At 41.3% G+C, this 20262-nt stretch overlaps 1 protein-coding gene across 17 annotated transcripts in view; it reads left to right on the top strand.

The window, feature by feature from the left end:
* tcf4 (transcription factor 4) overlaps positions 1 to 20262 on the top strand; it is a 224354-nt gene that overhangs the window by 199303 nt on the left and 4789 nt on the right. For 8 of the 17 annotated variants that reach the window (XM_020707913.3, XM_078955584.1, XM_023960868.2 and 5 more), the window contains 4 exons: positions 9151 to 9289; positions 13486 to 13651; positions 17294 to 17523; positions 18577 to 18724. In XM_020707913.3, the coding sequence (XP_020563572.1) occupies positions 9151 to 9289; positions 13486 to 13651; positions 17294 to 17523; positions 18577 to 18724 (683 nt within the window). Of the gene's footprint in view, positions 1 to 9150; positions 9290 to 13485; positions 13652 to 17293; positions 17524 to 18576; positions 18758 to 20262 lie in introns of all 17 variants that reach the window. The other 9 variants (XM_078955583.1, XM_020707912.3, XM_020707917.3 and 6 more) reach the window with 3 other exon arrangements.

Here is a 20262-nt window from a genome sequence, read left to right as displayed (position 1 = left end):
AAAACATTTCAAGCTTTGCTTCATGCTAAAGATAATATTTTTGTAAATTACTTTTCTGTTTCATTTGGATGTGAGTCCAAATACCTTTTTATGTGTAAGAGAAGCTAAAGGAGAATCAAATGAGGTGAAGGATGAGTGCAGAAAAAGCCCAGGGTACTTGAAAACACACAGAAGCACAAATGGCCCCTTGTGTTGTGATTAGGACCGGTCGGTGTGTTTACACAGGCTCCGGATTATTGGCTGATAGAATAACATGCCCATTACCGTACCGACGAACCCACAGCAGCTCCATGAAAACAGTCTGACTGAGAAACATCCAGGACCAGTTTCAGAGGCTGCTGGAGACCAACCTTCAAAAACTGTTTGAGGATTTACTGAAGGTTTGATGTTATTTGAAGCTTTAGGACATACGTTTGGACCACAGCAGATCTGTGAAGGAGGATTTCTGACTGTCTGGTGCATCATAAGGATAAAGCTAAACCTGACCTGGAATGTGTTGACAGAACAAAAAGCATTTTTAGCACTGGAGACGAATGACAGTGATGAGTCCAGCTCCCAAAAGTGACCAACAGATGGACAATTTAAATAAACTCCTTTTTTTAGATTAAGATTTTGCACAAGTATTAAACTTTATTTTTTTTATCACAAGAAAATCCACTCTTTTGAGCTTTTAAGTGTATAATAATGTTCATTCCTCACTATAAATAAAACAAAAGCGGTACTTTGTTCCAATCACACATTTCTGTTTAGTCCTATAAAAATTCCTAAAAGGGGAACCGCCCCTTCCAGGAAGGGTCAGCGCTGCCAGCCCCGCCCCCAGGATGACGCACAAACACACACACACACTTTCTCAATGGAGCTGGCCGTGATCGGCTAAACGCTTTCCTTTTATATGAACAATATGCCCATCCATCTTTGCAAAAGTTGGGATGGGCGAAACACAGACACTCTGCCGAGGTCGGCTCTAGGTTGACATCATTAAAATGGGCGGCACCCACAAGGAGAGAAAGGCGGGGCCTCAGAGATCGAGTCGTCTTACTGCCGGGTAGGTAAAAATAACTCAGATTTGATAGAAAAAATGCCATCATATGTATGGATATAGTTTACTCTGATAGCCTTAAGAAACCGTAATATAGGCCCTTTAAAATGACAAATTTCACTTTTTTAAGCTTTTTTCTCAAAACTATTATTCATGTTACATATAAAGTGTTTTTTACTTTAATATATGCAATTATTACGTAAATCTTGAGCAATTGTCCTTGATTTTTGCTAAATGCATACGCTAATTTGTGTCTTTCCACGACCGTTCCACGTTTGTCAAACAGACTTTTCACGCATGAACCACTGACGTATAACTTTAATATCACGTATACGGCTCACATATTACATGTAAATGACGTAATTGACTCCCAGATCACTAATGAATTACATATAAACATCGCAATAATCACACGCGGTTCATGTTCCACCTTTGTTTACGTGTTTTTTTGTGTGGTCTATTCGTACTGTGGATCCTTTGTGATACATCTGTGAAAATTTCACGTAAACATTTCTCACTTTTTCCTCGTAGATTCACGTACGACCAATTTCCATCCGTGTAATATGAGCAAAATGTCCGTAGCGGCTGTCAGACATGTTTTTGAGCCCAAACCAATTGGTGCAGAGTAAGCCCACCCCATCAGTCACCCATCTGTTCACACTCTCTCCTTCTACTTTACAGTCCTTCACACCACAACCTAACATTACCGTGACAACAAAAAAGTTATCCAGCCGTACAGTTTTGATCCAGAGAGCAGGTCAGACGAGGAAAACTTTCTTTATAGATGTCCTCCATCATGAAAAACAGATTAAAAAAACGCCATTTTCCTGGGGGTGGGTCTTAAAAAACCACGTCATGTTTTTCCTCAGAAGCGTTCAGTCAAACTCTTTTTCACTGTCGATCTTTTCTTGATTATAAATATATTTACTTCCCTCCATTATTCTCTGTTTTTGTCTTCTGACTGAAGCCCCGCCCCCTTGCTGCCTCTTTTTTTCCGCCGCTCTTTTCTGGCTTGCAGATTTTTCCCCGCACACACACACACGCGCATTCAACCCACTTCACAACATATTCAACATATTACATATTGGCGGCCATTGCTGTTTCCATCTTCCTGTCTCAATGTGTTTATCTGCCCCCCCCCCCTTTCATGCACACATCCACACAGCTGTGTGCAGTTTGGCAGCGTTCTGCACAGACGCTTGCAGGCTGAGGTCATAACTCTGGGAAAACAGGTGGTAGACTGATGTTGGAGAGAGACATATACAGTTTACAGGCAAAAGGCATCTCACACACACACTGTGACACGCACACACACACTTCAGAGGACGTAAACACAGAGAAGCATGCATCCCCACACTCTCCTCTGCTGTTCCTCATAAACGTGTTGAAAGGACGTTCCACTGATCCGGATCTGACTTGAAACCAAGTAAAGTGAACGCCGGATCCTCCGCTCTGGCCTCTGATGATGTGTTGAACCTTTGCGAGTTGTTGCACCGACCACATGTTGGATCTGTTTAGACTTGAAGAAATGAACACCCCGCCGCCACCCCCACCCCATTAGGCAGACCTACAGTAACTGAGATGATTCATAATCTGCATCACTTCCCTGCAAAAGCCCCTAATGCCTTTAACACCATAAATACACTCCAATCATTTCTTTAAGCTGACGGAAGCCTCAGCAGTTGTTTCAGTGAAATGATGGGCAGCAGTTCTTAACAAATCCCTGCTGCCTGAAAAAAGGAGGTGCAGGCTGTGGAGGAGCATTGATGACAGCAGATGGAGGTCCGCTCTGCTCTGCCGGACGCCTCCTCTCTTCAAACTTTACGTTTTTTTGTCCTTCAGCGTGATCTTAAAATCAATTCTTCCAAAATTGTTCCACCTTTTTGTAGTCAATGAACTGGATTTTGGTTCTGTCTGTATGTTTGCAGGAGAAATACTAGAAAAATATAAAGTGAAACCACTACAACCCAAAAAATTGGTATTGCTCCAAAAAGAAACCCCAAAATATGTCCCAGCAGGAATAACCCAAGAACTGGGTTGAAGGAATAAGAGTGAAAAGAATGCTGGCTTTAATTATTATAACATCAATGTTTGTATGCAGCCTCAATGTCATAATGGAAAAAATATTATATCTAGTTCTGATGTTGCCTAATTATAAATGCAAACTGTAAAAAAGGCTTTAAAAAAGTATTTATGGTTCTTGTTTAACATTTTACTGTTTTACAGTCACAGCTTATACACTTTCACTAGAACTTAGGTTCTTTATTTAAAGAAAAGCCAGTATTTTTATTAATTGAAAATGTACATTTGTCTGTAAATTTAAAAGCTAGATATAGACAACAGAAGGTTTTATTGGGTTGACTTTATCAAAGATGTTTTAAAATGTAAAACTGGTGGGAAACATTTGCTTAAAACAGTTTTATTGTAATTAAAACAGATGCTTACTAAAAAAAAAGGAAATGTTGAAATTTATTTTGAAACGTAAAACATTTGTAGGAGAATTTGCAAAAAGATAATTTCATTCGATCCGATTTTAACGTCCAGATAACGAAGAGCTGTAGTTGGTTTATGTTGTTGAAGTCTGCAGTAGATCTCTTCATGTGTTTGTTTGGGAGCCTGCAGAGCTCCAATGAAAACTAAAAAACTCAGGGACTGTGACAGCAAAGCAACAAACAAGCTCTCCTTTCTGCTCCTCCACTTTCTGCCTTATTTCAGATTTCTCTGCAGAGATGTGTGCATGTCTCACTGCTGGAAAATGTACTTTTCCTCCCTGGAGGTGCGTGTGTGTTTCTGTGCGTGTTGATGTTGCTGCAGCCGGTGTTTTCTGTCAAATGTTCAGCTTGCAGTGAGAGTTCACAGAATGTTCCCCCACATGTCTGCATGTAAACTGCAGTCCACTTAACCGTTTGCATGTCGCAGAGGTTTTCAGACAGTCGTGTCCCGATACGCTGAAGATCCTCTCAGCAGAAGCCCAAAGGTTAGGAAGCTCGTGTTGGTTTGTGTTCCTGCATGAGGTCATTTAAGGCACAAAATGAAATGAAGTCATTTTAAAGGATTTATTCACACAATTGTTATTTTTAATATAGACATTCAATCTAAGCTTTCTTTCACATTTCATAAATAAATTATGGAAATTTATTTTTCTATTAACAGTAACATTTTAGGATCATTTTTGGTCAAATCCATACTTTAAAAAATATAAATGTCCATCTTTAGGTTTGCAAAAAGGATGTGGAGTTTTTACAATGCAGCACAAAAATGTAAACAAATATATATAAATAAATTTTAAAGCCTTTCTGACTTTATAAAACTGCCACAAAAGAATCATTTATTAATCTCTTATAACTGCTCAGTAAACCGACACATTTCCCAGCATGCTCGGCGTGTGTTCCCAGCGCTGCAGCCAGTGTTGTAGTCTTTGTGTGGTGAAATATCAAAGCCGCCTTATTATCTCCTTTCATCCCTCCTCGTGTCTGTTTGCCAGTGTCTGCTTTATTTGGTTTGTAACATTAATTGAAAATGACAATTGGAAATTGTGGAAATCAAACTAATGTGGGATGAAATATTGCAATTTACAGAGTTAGTGAACTGACAGTTTATTTTTCTGCCATCAGACATGTTGGTGGGGTGTGCATAATGATTCCACACACACACACACACATGTATGTACACACATCAGCTTCAGGTGGCAGCCCCTCAGACCTCAGTGTGCTGCTCACAGCTAATATTCTCATTATTGCAGCCGGCTTTGTTGAAATGTTCTTTCTTTTTGAGGCCGCAGCTGAGAGAAAAAGTAACAAAGGAGATGAATTTTGCCTTGAATTATTGTAGATTAGACCCATTCTGTACATTAAAGTCCCCCTCTAACCCTTGTGCTATCTTGTGGGGTCAAAATGACCCCACCCTTCCATTGAGGTGTTCTCCCTACCATGACAAAGGTGGATAAAGGTAGAAAGATTTTATGTAATCCATGGACACCAGTGAAGATCACAAATCATTGAAGAAAAAAGGTTCAGAGCACTGTCTAGTGGGTCTAAATTAACGTTGGGATGGGGTCATCTGGACCCCACTAGACAGTGCGCTGAACCTTTTTCTTCAATGATTTGTGGACCCACAAGACAGCACCAGGGTTAAATCGATGTCCTGTACTTGACTGATATTTCATTTCATTGGAAAAGACATTTGTTTGACATTTTTTGTCTTGTGGGGTCCAGATGACCCAACGTTAACGTGCCTTGGACAGCACAAGGGTTAATCAGCTTTTGATCCATTTTCAAAGTCTTCCCAGTCATCTTTTTATTATGATTTTAGCCAAACTCTAAAAACCTGTGTCAATTTTAGGAAATAATTTCATTAGACACTCAACTCTGAATTGTGGGCGGTACTTTTGGTGCAGACTAAGCCCGCCCCCTTTCCTGTCATCCATTTCTTTACGTGCTCTCCCGCTAGCTTACAGCCTCTAGCTAGCAATATCAGAGCTAACCAGCCGTACAGTCTACATCCAGATTCCAGCTCAGACGAGCTCATGGATCTATTTGTCTGACAGTGGATGCAGCAGAATGGAGCAGGGAGCTTACAGCCCGCCTGGCGTATTTTCTCCATCCCTTATTGCGTTGTTGTGGTTTTTTTAAACTCGCTGGATAAAACAGCAAAAGAAAGGGGCTGTACTCGTCTTTGCCCCCATCAGTTTCTCTCAAACGACATTAAAAGCTTTTTAGAAACGAAGAACCGAGAATGAGCTGCTGGATGACCTCCATGGTTGTTGTTGTTAGCTTTACCCAGCATGCACCCTGAGGGCCCAACTTAAGTGGAAATGCTCACCTGAATTACCAGGAAGAGCACAGATAGACTAAAAGCACAGATAGACTAAAAAGACTGATATTCACTGGTAATACCAGACTTAAACTTTTGTTGTGGTGATTCCGTTGTGATTTGCTGGCGTTGTCATGTTGACCCCGCCTTATCAAGAGTCGTCAATATCCTCCGGATAAAATGTGCTCAACGGTACTTCTGTCAGTTAAAGTCTAGGTTTGTTTTTTTATCAAATGAACTTAAATTGATGGACGGGTCGTATTTGTTCAACATTGTGGAGGATCATTCCAGCTGCATCTGTGGGAAAGTGTGTGAGTTTGGTTGTGAGTGGGTTCCTGCTGTGCAGACGGACGTTCCTCATTCCTCCCCCGAGGGAACGTTGAGGATCACACGGCCACCTCTCTATCACCTTCACTGAAGCTTTAATCCATGACATTCTGACAGGACGGAACATTAGGAATGTGCTAACTCATCAGCTGCTAAGCTTTTGCCTCAGATTCAGGTTTTTGTAACAAAGAATAAAAGCTAAATTTAAAAAATGTTGTTTTCCTTTCTGACAAATTTGTCTTAAAATATAAAATCTGGAGAAAGTTAGATAATAAAACACAAATAAATCTACTTTGATTAACCTTTTTTTTATATTCCCATTGACATTCAGATGCCTGTGAAGCATCTATCTCTCACATCCGCTATAAGTGGGAGCAGATCAGTTTATGTGTGAAATATTCCTATTTTCCTCTCCATCTGCTCTCCTCATTGAACTAAATTAAGGAAGAGAGAAGGACGGCTTGTTAAAATATAAAAGGCTGCCATTAAAAATGTAAAGCTCTCTGTCTGCCTCTGTCTCTTCTGCCATTTTACATTTGGGAATCCAGGCAGTGATGAAAGGCGGAGCGGGGAAGACGCAGACGAGCAGGTAATAAATAAGGCAGCAAACAGCTGAGTGGAGGGACGGACGAGGCCGCACAAACGCGATCGTGTGCTCGCCAGCCCGTCGACATTTTCAGGAAGTACGGGTTTGACTGTGGCGACCACTGATCCACCATGGTCAGCGGGTTTCACTGAGAACGGGAGAGATTTGATGCACAGCAGCTGTTTTCACTCTCAAACGTCAAACACTCGAGTTCTCACCCAGCAAATAAGTGTTCAAGATTTCTGCTTCACTTCTGAGCAAAACAAACTAGAAACAAATAGTTTCAGTAGAAAATGTACATTCAAGTTAAGGATAAGTATTTCCTAAAGCATCAGGGATCATTAGAATGAACTTGAAAGGTGTTCTCCATCACGCCGTCTTTACTGTTAAAGCACTTCTGTTTTCATCTTTTTTTGGTAGATTTCATTGCATCGCCTCTTTTGCAGATTTATATTTACTATATTTATATTCAGTTTGCTCGATTTTCAAGAATCCAAGTTGACACAAACACAAATGTCTTGTATTACTGTCGAACACTGAAGCAAAAAAGCATTTTAAAACTTTTATTGATTCGGACCTGCAGCTTTAAATCATGGAAAAAATGTTTCTGCAAACTTAAAGGTTTGACCCTCTTTGACCACCGTACCTTTATCTTGCATTTATTTCTGCTTGGCTGTAAAACCTTTGAACTACTGGAAAACACAAAATGTTGTAAAAGTCACAAATTCAAAAACTACTTTTGCTCTAAAAACTATAACCTCTCGGCTACGAGGAAAATGACAGTTAAAGTTGCTTATTTGAGAGGTTTGGACTGTGAACAAGATCATATCTGAGTGAGAAAAATGACGTTTATCTTTACAGAATATGGCGAATAAGCACCAAACAATCAACGGATGCAAACATCTAGTCAAAAATTCTCACATTTTGTCTTTACAATTTAGCAAGACAAAATCCAGAAATAACATTTTTTATATTTTTTATTATTATTATTTAAAAAAAGTAATAGTTAGTTTGTTTTTGTGTTTATTCATTAAGTGCCATTGAAATATTTTTTTTTGTAATTGATGTTTTTATAGTAAATTATGTTGTCAAGGTTGTTCCCATCCCAAAAACGCTGATTAGGTTACTCCACTATGTACATCAATAAACATGAACCAACGTTTTTGCCACAATTGAAGATTTTAAAATAAGTTAATTTGAAGAAATTAAATAAAACTTCCCATAAAACCAAATCAAGTTGAACAAAAAGGAATCCAGTTTGATTGTCACTTTGAAAAAGAGTTTCACTTTCTGTGACTTTCAGGAGATTTTCCGCTCCAATCCAGGCTCACAGCCGTCTCACAAAAGTGCACGTGAGCTTAAACAGTGCACGTTACCCACTCGTATCTGTCAACAGCCCTCTGACACGCTCAGATGACAGTGAAGCTCAGGAAAGAGAAGGGAAGCGGGGGACCACTCTGAGCTGCAGGATGCCCTGAGAAAGCTGCCATCACACTGAGCGACACATGCACGAAAACACACACACAAACGCACAAAGAGAGCCCGTCTCGTGCCAAAACGGTGGGTCCCTGCTGGAAACGGCTCGGAGCTTTGGGAATTAGGAATCCCACAATTAAACATATGGGCATTAAGATAATTGTCAGTTGTGCTGTCCTGCGCGTGTTCGTGTGCATGTGGGCGTGTGCGGCGAACAGATGGATGGGATTCAGCAAAGTAGGGAAACTCATCCCTGCTCCTGTAGCGTGAGATCCCGCCGAAAACGGGGAGACGCGCTGAAAACAAAGCAGGAGAGCCGGAGGAAAAAGGCCCTGCCAGGCCGGCAGCAGAGGCAGAAACCAAAAGTGACAAACTATTTACAAAGACCAGAGGTGTGAGCGAACCTTTCAAAGGTCTTAGAAAGGAAAAGGCTGCCCTCAGCAGGACACGGACAGAACTGCAACATCTGGGTAGGGAAGAAATGTGGCTGCAGAAAACGCAGGAAACGTAATTGATTCCAGAATATTTCACACAATGATTTAACACCTAAAACACTCTCCATGTTTCTGTTACAAAGTGGATGTTTTATTTGTATTGTAGCACTTAAATAACTGGAGTTTTCTGAAAACTTGCTGCCAATAATTAGAATTAAAAAAAACAGAATTTTTTTCACAAGTTGTTACTTTTCCAGGTCGGCATGAAAAAAAAAAAGTAAAATCGTAAAATTTGCCACAAAAGAGCTGCATGTTGAAGCTGTATCATGTGTGTGAAAGTGCTGGTTTAGCTCCTGGGTTCAGACTCTGTCTGCCTCCTGAATTTAGCCGGAGAGCCTGCAGACAGATCTGGATCAGCGGTTTGTTTGCCCTTCAGCCGCTCATGCGTTCTCCCCTCCCTGCTGTCTGGCTTCCAGGTGGGCTCCCACAGAGAAGATGGCGGCAGCGTGGGCAGTTTGCGTGGCGGACACTCGATGGCGGGCCAGGTGTCGGTGCCCCAGCTGCCAGTCCAGTCGGCCACTTCGCCGGACCTCAGCCAGCCGGACCCGTACCGCGGTGAGTCCCTCCGTGTCCCTGAAGCTGATGGAGGGTCTCCCCCCTCAGCATAAACAGGGTTGGGGTTTTTCTTTTTCCTGCAGTGGAGGGAGAATCCCGGCGTTCATGCAGGCGTGTTTGCTCTGACTGAGCTGCAAACAAAAGATGGAGTGGAAGCAGCATCTGCTGTTTTTCTGCCTCCCTTCTTTCTGTCTCAGCCAGTTTGTGGCGCTCACACAAACACAACATGTCTGACCACACGTGACAACAAACAGTGCAAAGTGAGCCGCTCGCATGGCCTCACCAGCAGACATATTAGAGAGAAGAAAAGTGGACGAAAGAGGGAAGAGTTTGAGGACAGCATCTAAAAAAGAGAGAATATTTCATCCAAAATGAGTGTTCCAAAGACAACTCTAGCACCGAAGAGGGAGTTGAAGACATGGACCGAATGTGCGACATGAATATGGAGGAGGAGAAGTGTATATGAGCTCAGAGTGCAGCAAATTAGCCCTGAGCTCGTTTTTAAAGGCTGAAAATGACTCTGCTGGCAGCAAAGTTCAGCCAGCGATGTCCAAAGCCAAGTGTGTAATGAGGTGAGAGGGAAAGAAACACACACTCTGGCAGAAGAAGCTGCTCTTTTCTCCTGCATCTGTTCAGAAGGCTCTCACACAAAGAGCGGAGGGTGTGTGCCGGCTGTAAATTAATACTGTTCAAATGTTCTTGGCAGCAAACTCTGACATGTCGCCGCTTTCTTCCCCTCTCCCCGAATTCCAGAACAGTCATGAACTTTGAACATTTACATCTTCCTGATGGGTCAGCGTTTACCCCAAACCTGCCTCTGTTTCTCACAGTTTCCTATCAGCAGCTCCTTGTCTCTCCGTTTTATTCATGGCGGCGCTGCAGAGTCGGTGCGCGTGGACCCGCGTCCCGCTGTTGTGGTTACACCCGTCGCTGTGCAGCAACAGGACAAGAATCCTTGAACCAGCTGTACACAAATGTCAGAAGACTCTCTCTGTTAAGCAAAAAATAACATCAAAGCAGCTATGCAGGATTTTTTTAAAAATTAAGTAATTATAGTCAAAAGTTCATATGATCAGTTTTCTTAAGCTGATGTAATAAAGTGAGGTCAATCCTGAGAAAATGAAGGAGTAAAGTTGCTTTTTTAAACATTTGACATCACAAAAAGTCAAGTAAAAAGTATGAAGTTTCATGAGCGGAGAATGAATTATTAGAATATTTGTGCAAAACACAGGATTCAGAGTCTAATGATTTAGAAACTAAACACTAAAAATAACAAATCTGTTTGTTTTTAATAATAAAATATTAATTTATGAAATTCCGTTTTTCTTTAATGACTTTTTTTGGTTTTTCCAAAGGCAATAAACAGCTTTTATAATATTTTTAATGTAAGTATTTATCATTCTACCTTTGTTTCATTGCAAACTTTTTAACAACCAAACAATTATATTTATAGGGAAATAAAAAAAGAGATAACCAAAAAAAAATGTGTCTGGATGGTGATGTTGTAAATCTAAAAACAAAAGCACCAAACAGCAGCAGGAGGTTCTCTGTAGAGAAGCAGAGATCTATTCTATGCTATTCTATTCTATTCTGTTCTGTTCTATTCACAGCATTATAAAGGGATGAGGAAACACAAGTCAGCTCTCGTGCTTTAGTGGAGGAAAATAATGAAGCTTTTTGAACTTTTCTAAATTGTGCCTGTAATTCTTTTTTTTTGGTGAGGAATTTAAAAAAAAAAGAAAAATTCTGCTGTTTCTGCGCGTTCTCAGTGGTGCGTAGGGCTCAAAATCAGAAAGCAGAGAAAGTGTGAAGCCTGGAGGACATAAAAAAGGCGCTTAAGGCGAAGGAGCCTCCTTACATTTGCTGTGGCTCTCCCCCATTGTGTGTGTGTTTGGTTAGAGTCCGGCGTCCAACCGCACAGAGTCTCTTTTCTCAGCCCCACGTCTATGTCAGCGCCGCCGTTCGTGCACAAACACTCTGCTTATTATGGAAAGAGACGCACACAAACAAAACACAGGCCGTCACTCAAAGCTGCACACAAAATGCTTCCAGTCAGGCTGCAGAAATTCAAAATGGCTGACAGTTGGCTACGTACGCACCGCGTGTGCGTGCGTGCGTGTGTGCCTTTGTGTGTGTTGGTGAGAACAGAGCGGCCGATTGTTTTGTGTTGGCTGGCTGGCAGCGTACCAGCGACGGATCCATACAGATGTCAAATAAAGACTGCTCTGTTCGGCGGCAGGGAGACAGTCAGAGGGTGGAGAGGCTTTAAACCAGCACCACCACGCGTGCAGCCATCTTGGAGCTCCGCAAAAACACGCCGAACGCTGCCAGAGCGCCGCAGTGACAACCAGAGGGGAGGACTCTGACTAATCCTGACACTGATGCATTCACGAGGGGTTCAGAAACACCCGTGTGTTTTAAACGGACATCTGAGGTTTACCACAGCCTTCTCACATCCCTTTAGCAGTGCTTCAACTCTTTAACCCTTGTGCTATCTTAGGTGACCCCACCCTTCCATTGACGTGTTCTCCCTACCATGACAAAGGTGGATAAAGGTGGAAAGATTTCATGTAATCCATGGACACCAGTGAAGATCACAAATCATTGAAGAAAAAAGGTTCAGAGCACTGTCTAGTGGGTCTGGATGACCCAACTCCCAATGTTAACGTGCCCAGGATAGCACAAGGGTTAAAGCACTCTGTCCATCTGTTGAACTACAAGTGTTCCCAATGATGATGATGATGCCGTTTTTAGCCAAAATTCAAAAGACATAGTTTCTGCAGAGCGGCAGGAGCTCGCTAGAAATTCACCTCTGAGTTATGGGCGGGACTGTAGGCGTGGAGTAAGCCTCACATCAGCCAACGCTGGCCGCTTGGTTTACACCCCCAACCGCTAGCTTACAGTCCCTCACATCCCCATCATTAGCGGTGATCAGCATCAGATCCATCCAGTCGTCCAGTTCCGATCCAGATTCCAGCTCAGACCAGGAAAACAAAGACGGTCATGGATCTGTTGGTCTGCAGGTGGAGGATCAGAAAGGAGCGGAGCTTGGAGACTTTGGGCCACCAAAGTCGAAACTACAAACTTTTTCCACCAACTTTTATTCATGTGCTCCTGATTTGAATAAAGAAATACTCAGAAAAGCAAATTAAAGCTCCGTTTTCTTTGAGTACGTTCTCCACCATCAGAAAAAAGAACAGCTTAAAAACACAGTTTTCATTGGAATGGGTCTTTGAATAAATCCTAATAAATAAACCAAAAGTAACAATCTCTGATCTTCCCTCTTCCTGAAAACTGGAGACAGCTCTAAAGATGCACTAGAAGATAATGAAAAATCTATTTTTACACTTTTCATTTGACTAACAAAATGGTTGAAAACTATAAACCGCAGTTCCCTGCAACGTTTTCTTCTGTTATGTTAAAGAAGCTAACGGAAGCTTTAAAGGACATATCTGTAGGATTTTTTGAAACTCCCCAGCATTGTTGCTTTGGTAGCATGCTAATGTGAAGCACTGATCCCAACATCTGGAGGCTGTTCTGCATTTCTTATTTGTTGCACATTTTTGATAACAATAATGACATAAATAACAGATTTTACCCAACAGTTTATCTTGCTGTCAGAGGTTTAGCTGCATTTGAAAAGCATCGATCGACATAGAGACGCACGAGTTAGCTAAATAGTCACAGCTGCTGTGGGTGCTGACGTTTTTATGGATTCTCTTGAACCAAACCGATTTTTGCTTAAACTCATTCCAACCAAAGACCGCACTATAGAGTTTTTCTTCTCAGTTCATCGTGATAGAAAATGGAGAAACTGTTCTGATAACATTCAGATCCACAGTGAGGAGCCCCAGTGACATTTTAGGCATTTAACTGTGATTTTTTTATTTTTTTATTCTGCTTTAATGTTTGCTCAGTTCCCCTTTTCCTCCAGTCTCATTTTGATCTCATTAAAGATTTCTTGCTTAAAAAATGTCAGAGTATGAGTTCCAAACAGGTTCAATGTAGTTGGCAGGATTACTAAACAATTAACTTGCCATCCACTTCTCTTTTGGCTTTAACGTGTTGATTAACTTGAGAAATGTATTTGAATAGGAAGGATGTCCAATGTGGACGTGCAACTTTTTTTCCAGGCAGGTCATGCACACTGTGTGCAGCTTTTAACCCATTTGTACCTGTTTGCTTTTTTCCTGCAGCTCTGTCCGCTGGCCTTCAGGGCCAGAGCGCCTCCTCCGTCAGCTCGGAGATCAAGTCAGAGGATGAGGGAGATGAAAACCTCCTGCAGGACCCCAAATCCATGGACTCCAAGAAGGAGGACATTGACAGCAAGGATCTTAAATCTATTGAGAGGTCAAGATCTAGGTAACGCCAGCCACCTACGAGACGTTCACTTCTTTCAAAACCCTCAGCTGGGCTGGAAGTTTCCCAAAACACCTGCAAGCTCAGTCCTGATTGGTTAACAGGAGCTTCCCCATTTGTTCAGCACATTTTGTCCTTGTAGTAAACAGGATGTGTAAAAAGAGCAATTCAGTGGTTTTACTCATACGTTTAATTCTGGACAAATGTGTTTTTACTGCACTGACCTAAATGTAATCCTAGTCAAGAAGCATCTCTGGAACTCAGAGCTGTGCGTGTTTTGGGAACCAGCCTCTGGACTTTTTGAAGAAGTGATCAAGTGTGATGAGAAGCAGCTAAATGATCTAGTCGTTTCCACGCAGAGCTCCTGTGTTCACAGACATCTCCCACTTTAAACACGGCTGCTGGAGATTTAGTTTGGGGTCCAGGCAGCCTTGTTCAAAGGAATGGAGGGATCTAGTAGACATGGAGCTCCAGGATAATTCCCTCTATCAGTCCATGGTCTTGAGCCTGGATTTAGCTGTTTCTCACACAGCAGAGTAGAGCCCACAGTCACTATTCTTAAATAAAGTGTCACGTTGCTGCTGCAGGGTTGGAGAATCGTCACCAACAGAAACAAGATGTTCTCTCAGTTCATGCTGCCCTCACCTCCAATTGGGCGCAATTTGCCCATCGAGTTAGCATCCTCTGCCTCTATTTATACGCATGTTTGACGCTTGACCAAAACGGTGCTCATAAGCTTGACGCTCCAGACGTGTGTGGGAGGAGCTTCAGCCAAAGCCTGATTGCTACATGGAGAAGTGTCTGTGTTTAGCTCATTTACATGCATGTAAGACACGGACGACGTTGAGAGATCAGGTTGATTGAAGAGCTCTACAAAGGCATCAGTAATCACGTCTGGTTTTAGACTCCATCCTCTGATCGCGTCCACCCACGATCCAGTTCCTGATTGGTTCACCCAACGCATCTTCTTTGCCAAAGTTCAGAAATGTAAACATTGTGCGTCAATCGCGCTGCTCCCAGACTACCACACCCGACGCTCAAAACGCGCCGCAGGACCTCGGATCGCGTCTGTACGTCGACTTAACGTTGAAACTGGACGCCTCTGACCCATGAATCATGATTGGTGTGAGCGCAGCTCTGAATGAGAGGCCATGTTGGATTTATAGAGCAATTTAATGTCAAATTTGTTGGATTGTCCCCCCTGTGTGCAGCAGAAGACGCTTCACTCCTCTAAGGATAAACAAACAGTTTATCGCGGTTCCTTTGCACCCAGAGGACACATGAATCTGAAACATTTGGATCCCAAACCCAGAATCTGTGCAGCATGGTGGCGGCCAAGATGATGATGATGATGATGATGATGATAATTATATTGATTCAAAGAAGGAGGACGACGACGATGATGATGATGATGATGATGACGATACAAAAGGCTTTGTGGTCCTCGTTAAAAAGCTAAATAAGTATGTCTTTGTTGTTTTCCAGGGTTTGGGAAAGTGTCATCATGAGACTAAAACAATTAAATGTTTAAGATAAAGTGAACGTCATATCAGAGGCTGAAGACCAGCAGAATTACAATCGTTGTTTTTTTTGTTTTACTTTAATTCATTTTCTTATCGTGATTTGGCTTTAAAACATCACAGCTGGGAAAGATAACAGATTATCAATAATCTTTTTATGAGCGTTATTTCAATATTACTGCATTCATTTTGAAAGAAGTTGAAGTTTGTTTGGTCCTTTAAAACTTGACATTTTTACAATTAAAGAAAAAGGACTGGAATGAAGCTTATCGAGGCTCATCCAAGAAAAAACAGGGATACAGTTCAGACACATATATAGACATAGACATAGATATAGACATAGATATAGACGTAGATATAGACGTAGATATAGACATAGATATAAACGTAGATATAGACATAGATATAGACATAGACGCAGATATAGACATAGATATAGACATAGATATAAATATAGACGTAGAAATAGACATAGATATAAACGTAGATATAGACATATATATAGACATAGACGCAGATATAGACATAGATATAGATATAGACGTAGATTTACACATAGATATAAATATAGACGTAGAAATAGACATAGACATAGATATAGACATAGACACAGATATAGACATAGATATAAACATAGACATAGATATAAATATAGACGTAGAAATAGACATAGATATAGACGTAGACATAGATATAGACATAGATATAGACATAGATATAGATATAGGACAGACCAAATGTTTGGACACACTTTCCCATTTGTTTGAATGAGAAGGTGTGTCCAAACTTTTGGTCTGTCCTGTAGATATAGATATAGAGAAAAATATAGACGTAGATATAGACATAGACGTAGATATAGATATAGACATAGATATAAATATAGACGTAGAAATAGACATAGATATAAACGTAGATATAGATATAAATATAGACGTAGAAATAGACATAGATATAGATGTAGACATAGATATAGACATAGATATAGACATAGATATAGATATAGGACAGACCAAATGTTTGGACACACTTTCCCATTTGTTTGAATGAGAAGGTGTGTCCAAAATTTTGGTCTGTCCTGTAGATATAGATATAGAGAAAAATATAGACGTAGATATAGACATGGACTTTGATATAGATATAGACATAAAGATATAGACATAGATATATCGACATGGAGTTAGATATAGACATAGATATAGACATGGACATAGAAACAGACATAGACTTAGATGTAGGTATAGACGTAGTTGTACACCGTTCATGTTTACTGATACCATATTTATTTTTTTTATTAGTATTGACTATTTATTTAAGATTTTAACAGTTACCTAATTCTTTTGACAGTAATAACAAATGTATTTTATATTAAATTAAAATTATATAATATTTTTATAATAAAATGGAATCTAGATCTTAACTAATAAAATATCTTTATCCAAACAATTCTAAAGCTTTGTTCCAAAACTAGAAGAACACTTCACAATAGTTCTTGTTCAAATATAAAAATAGCTCTCAATTAATAGCGTTCCTTAAGCACAAAACAAGATTTCCATCATTCACATGCACAATATCCACAATTTTGTAATTTTCGAAATCTAAATGCATTTGTAGATTCACCATGTGATAAATGAGAACAGTTGTTGACATGAATGCTGTTCTCTGATAACCGGCGAGTTCTCAAACGTTCTTCTGTTGATTCGCCATCTCATGTTGTGGAAACACAAAAACACAATTAGAATCTGATGACTTATTGGGACTAATGTGAAAGTGAGAAAACCAGCTGATCCCACTGCTGAAAGGGGAACGGATCTAATTAGTGTTGCTGTGTGAATAGGAGTGTCCACACACATGCACACTAACACACACAGATGTCATGTGGTTGTGTGCACTGAGGTTGTGCGACCTTAGGAGGAAGAAAAGTTCAAATCCAAAACAATTTCTTGCACACTTGCTGCAGTCAGAATCAAGCTAAACAGACTTTCTGAGCTCAGATCTCAGGTGTCTCTGTCCAAACCCTGGATTTGCACCACACAGCTAGCGTCTTCATCCTCAAGTCCTCCTCCTCCTCTTGTTCTCCTCTCTACGCCCCCCAACCCTCCATTTTTCTTCTTTTTTGACTGTGTAGCAACAACGATGACGAGGACTTGAGTCCAGAGCAGAAGATGGAGAGGGAGAGGGAGCGGAGGATGGCGAACAACGCGCGCGAGCGCCTGCGCGTCCGTGACATCAACGAGGCGTTCAAGGAGCTGGGCAGGATGGTCCAGCTGCACCTGAAGAGCGACAAACCTCAGACCAAGTTACTGATCCTGCATCAAGCCGTGGCCGTCATCCTCAGTCTGGAGCAGCAAGTTCGAGGTTTGTGAAGATAAGGCCTGCATGAGTAGAAGATGCACCCCAGAGACCGGCTGCTTCTTTCTGCGCGCGTCTGTGCTGCAGGAACGAAAACACAAACCAATCAGCTGACAGCAACACAAGTCAGTCAGAAAAACCAAAAAAAAACAGGAATATTAAAACAGCACATTTACAAGAGGAGAGCTGCAGACGCTGAGGTTTTGTGGATTCATGAGGAAGCATCAGTCCAAGGTTTTTGGCATCGAGGACCAGTTTTGGTGAGGTGTGATGTGTGAGGGCCAACCATTCAGCCTGCATTCTTTGAGTCTGTATAATATTAAATGCAAAGGAAACATTTAAAGGCAACTTTTTTTATGGAAATGGGATACTTTTCATTTCTTCACATGGAACAGAAATAGATTAAAACCCCTTTTTTTAACCAAAATTACTGTTAATTTCTGAATTTTTTGAGACGACAAAATCGTCACATGTTTATGTGTTAAAAATAAATACACAATGAGTCCAGATTTATGTAACAACAAAATACGATCAATTATTTTGCCATGAAAGATGATCTGAGCCTGGGTTGAGTTCTCAGTGTTATAATGGTTTTTCTATAGAAAAATAACTGTAATGTTGCTTTTATTGAACAACTTTGTTTCATTGAGTCTTTGCATGGATGTGGATATGTGTCTTTTACTGTCATTTTTTATTTTCCAGTCAAAAATGACTAAACATTTCAAGTTTGATACATCTATGTAGAGATCTCTTTTGTTTGTCTTCTTTTCTACTGTTTTTTTGTTTTGATTGCTTAAATCAAATCAATTTTTTGAACCCATACCCATTAAATATGCCTCCTGTAAAGGCTCCGTGTCCCACTCCCAAGTTATCCCTCCTGTAGATTTTGTCTTCTCCCTTCTCGGCATATCCCCACCTGGCTGTCTCTGGCTTGTACTGTTGCAGGAGCTCCAGTAGGGGGCAGCAGGAGCACCTGTTGATTATCTTGAAGTTTTGCTCTGCAGACTTTCAGACATGATTTCAGAAATGATTTCCCTCTTCTTCTTCCTCTCTCTTCAGAGCGAAACCTGAACCCCAAAGCGGCCTGCCTGAAGCGGCGCGAAGAAGAGAAGGTCACCGTCGCTTCAGACGGGACTCCCCTCTCATTGGCCGCCGCACACCATGCCGCCGCTGCCATGGGAGACGGACCAAATCCCCTGGGACAAATGTAAAATGCAGCAACATCTCCTCCCCCTGAATGGTCAGAAGATTTCTCTTATCCACTAATCTGCTGTTGTACCTTTAAACCAAAGATTAAGTCGTTCTAAAGAAAGGCCAGAGAGGCCACAATGAGAAAACAAACAGATTTCAACAAACAAACAAACAAAACTTCCAACATGTTCAGGCTCCGTGAAGCTTAAGCTTCGTTAAAGAAAAGGTTGAGTCGGAGCCTTTTGTCGCTTTACTTTTAACCGAGTCAAGTGATACGGTGACTGAACCACCTGACAGCTGGATCGACCTTTTTCCAGACAACGTGGATCCAAAAATGATCCCAAAAAGTCTACACGGGTCTGAAAATGCTTCAATCGAAAAAGCCTGTAATTGTAAACATACTTTTACTTTTTAGTTTGTTTGTTTATTTGTCTAATTATAAGGAAAGATGCGGCTGAAGGAGGTTTTTCGCAGCTGCATCTTCATTTTCACACTGTGATTGTTGTGCAGGGCTGAACACAGACAGCAACAATGTGAAAATGGGATGCAGGTCAAATTAGAGGAACGCTGATGGTTGCATCAGTTTGTGTCTGTCAGACCCGGCAGAGCTCCTGGTGACAGCAGAGTTTGTCTGGTCTGGGTACATTTTAACAACAGATTGGCCATAAGAGTGATTTTAACGGCTTCCCGTGTCCTTCCTGTTGTGTGTGTGTGTGTGTGTTTGCATGTGGAGTGGCTCTAATGTGCAGCTTATCTTCGTCTGTCAAAGGTCTGTGATAAGAATCTGCTGTTAAACCACAGAGTGCAGGAGATGAAGTGCGCCTGCTTCATGGGAGCATCTTCAGCTTCTCAGGCATCTTTTTACCTTCTGAAAAAAGAAAAAGTGTTAAAAAATGTTATTAGTGCATTTCTGTTTATCTTCCCTTATCTTTAGTCCTTTAAAGAAGTCCCTTAAGTTATAAAAAATGCCCCGATTTCCACCTGACTTTCAAAAGAACACATGTGCACACGCACACAGTTGCTCGTGAACCAAAGCCTACATGGAAATGACTTCATACTGACAACAGTGATAAAGCATTTTCAAAATGATGCCCCATAATCCTTAGCTCCCCCTTGAAGTCGTGGGACGGAATCGACCCTGAGTCCGTCATGCGTGCTTAGCTTCTACTTTCTTTCAGCTCCGTCCTGACAGGAGAACGAAGGGGGCAGGGGAGGGGCTTCTCTTCACCACATTTCCGCGGTGGTCCTGCGGCCTGAACTCTCATTCCGGACCCCAGACCAGCTTTGGATCGCCGTCCGGTTACGCAGCCCAGTTTGAGTTGAACTTCAGCTGTGGCACTGATGCACTATTTGATGGAAACGTCTGATAATCAGAGGAGCTTAGACTTATGTGTTCCCAATCATGATTCCTACTCCACCATGCTTAACAGTTGGTCTCTGCATTGCGGCCAAAACATCTCAAACTAAAGCATCTCAGAGAAAATGGTCTCCTTCTAACTTCCTGCAGCAGCTGAGCTGAGACAGTCCTTCCTGTCTCAGGTTGGACTCGTTGGA

This window comes from Oryzias latipes, chromosome 12, assembly GCF_053564925.1.
Source record: "Oryzias latipes strain Hd-rR chromosome 12, Olatipes_Hd-rR_3.1".
Lineage (NCBI taxonomy): Eukaryota > Metazoa > Chordata > Actinopteri > Beloniformes > Adrianichthyidae > Oryzias > Oryzias latipes.
The sequence above is the reverse complement of the archived record's forward strand: the minus strand, read 5'-3'. Positions and strand labels throughout refer to the sequence as shown.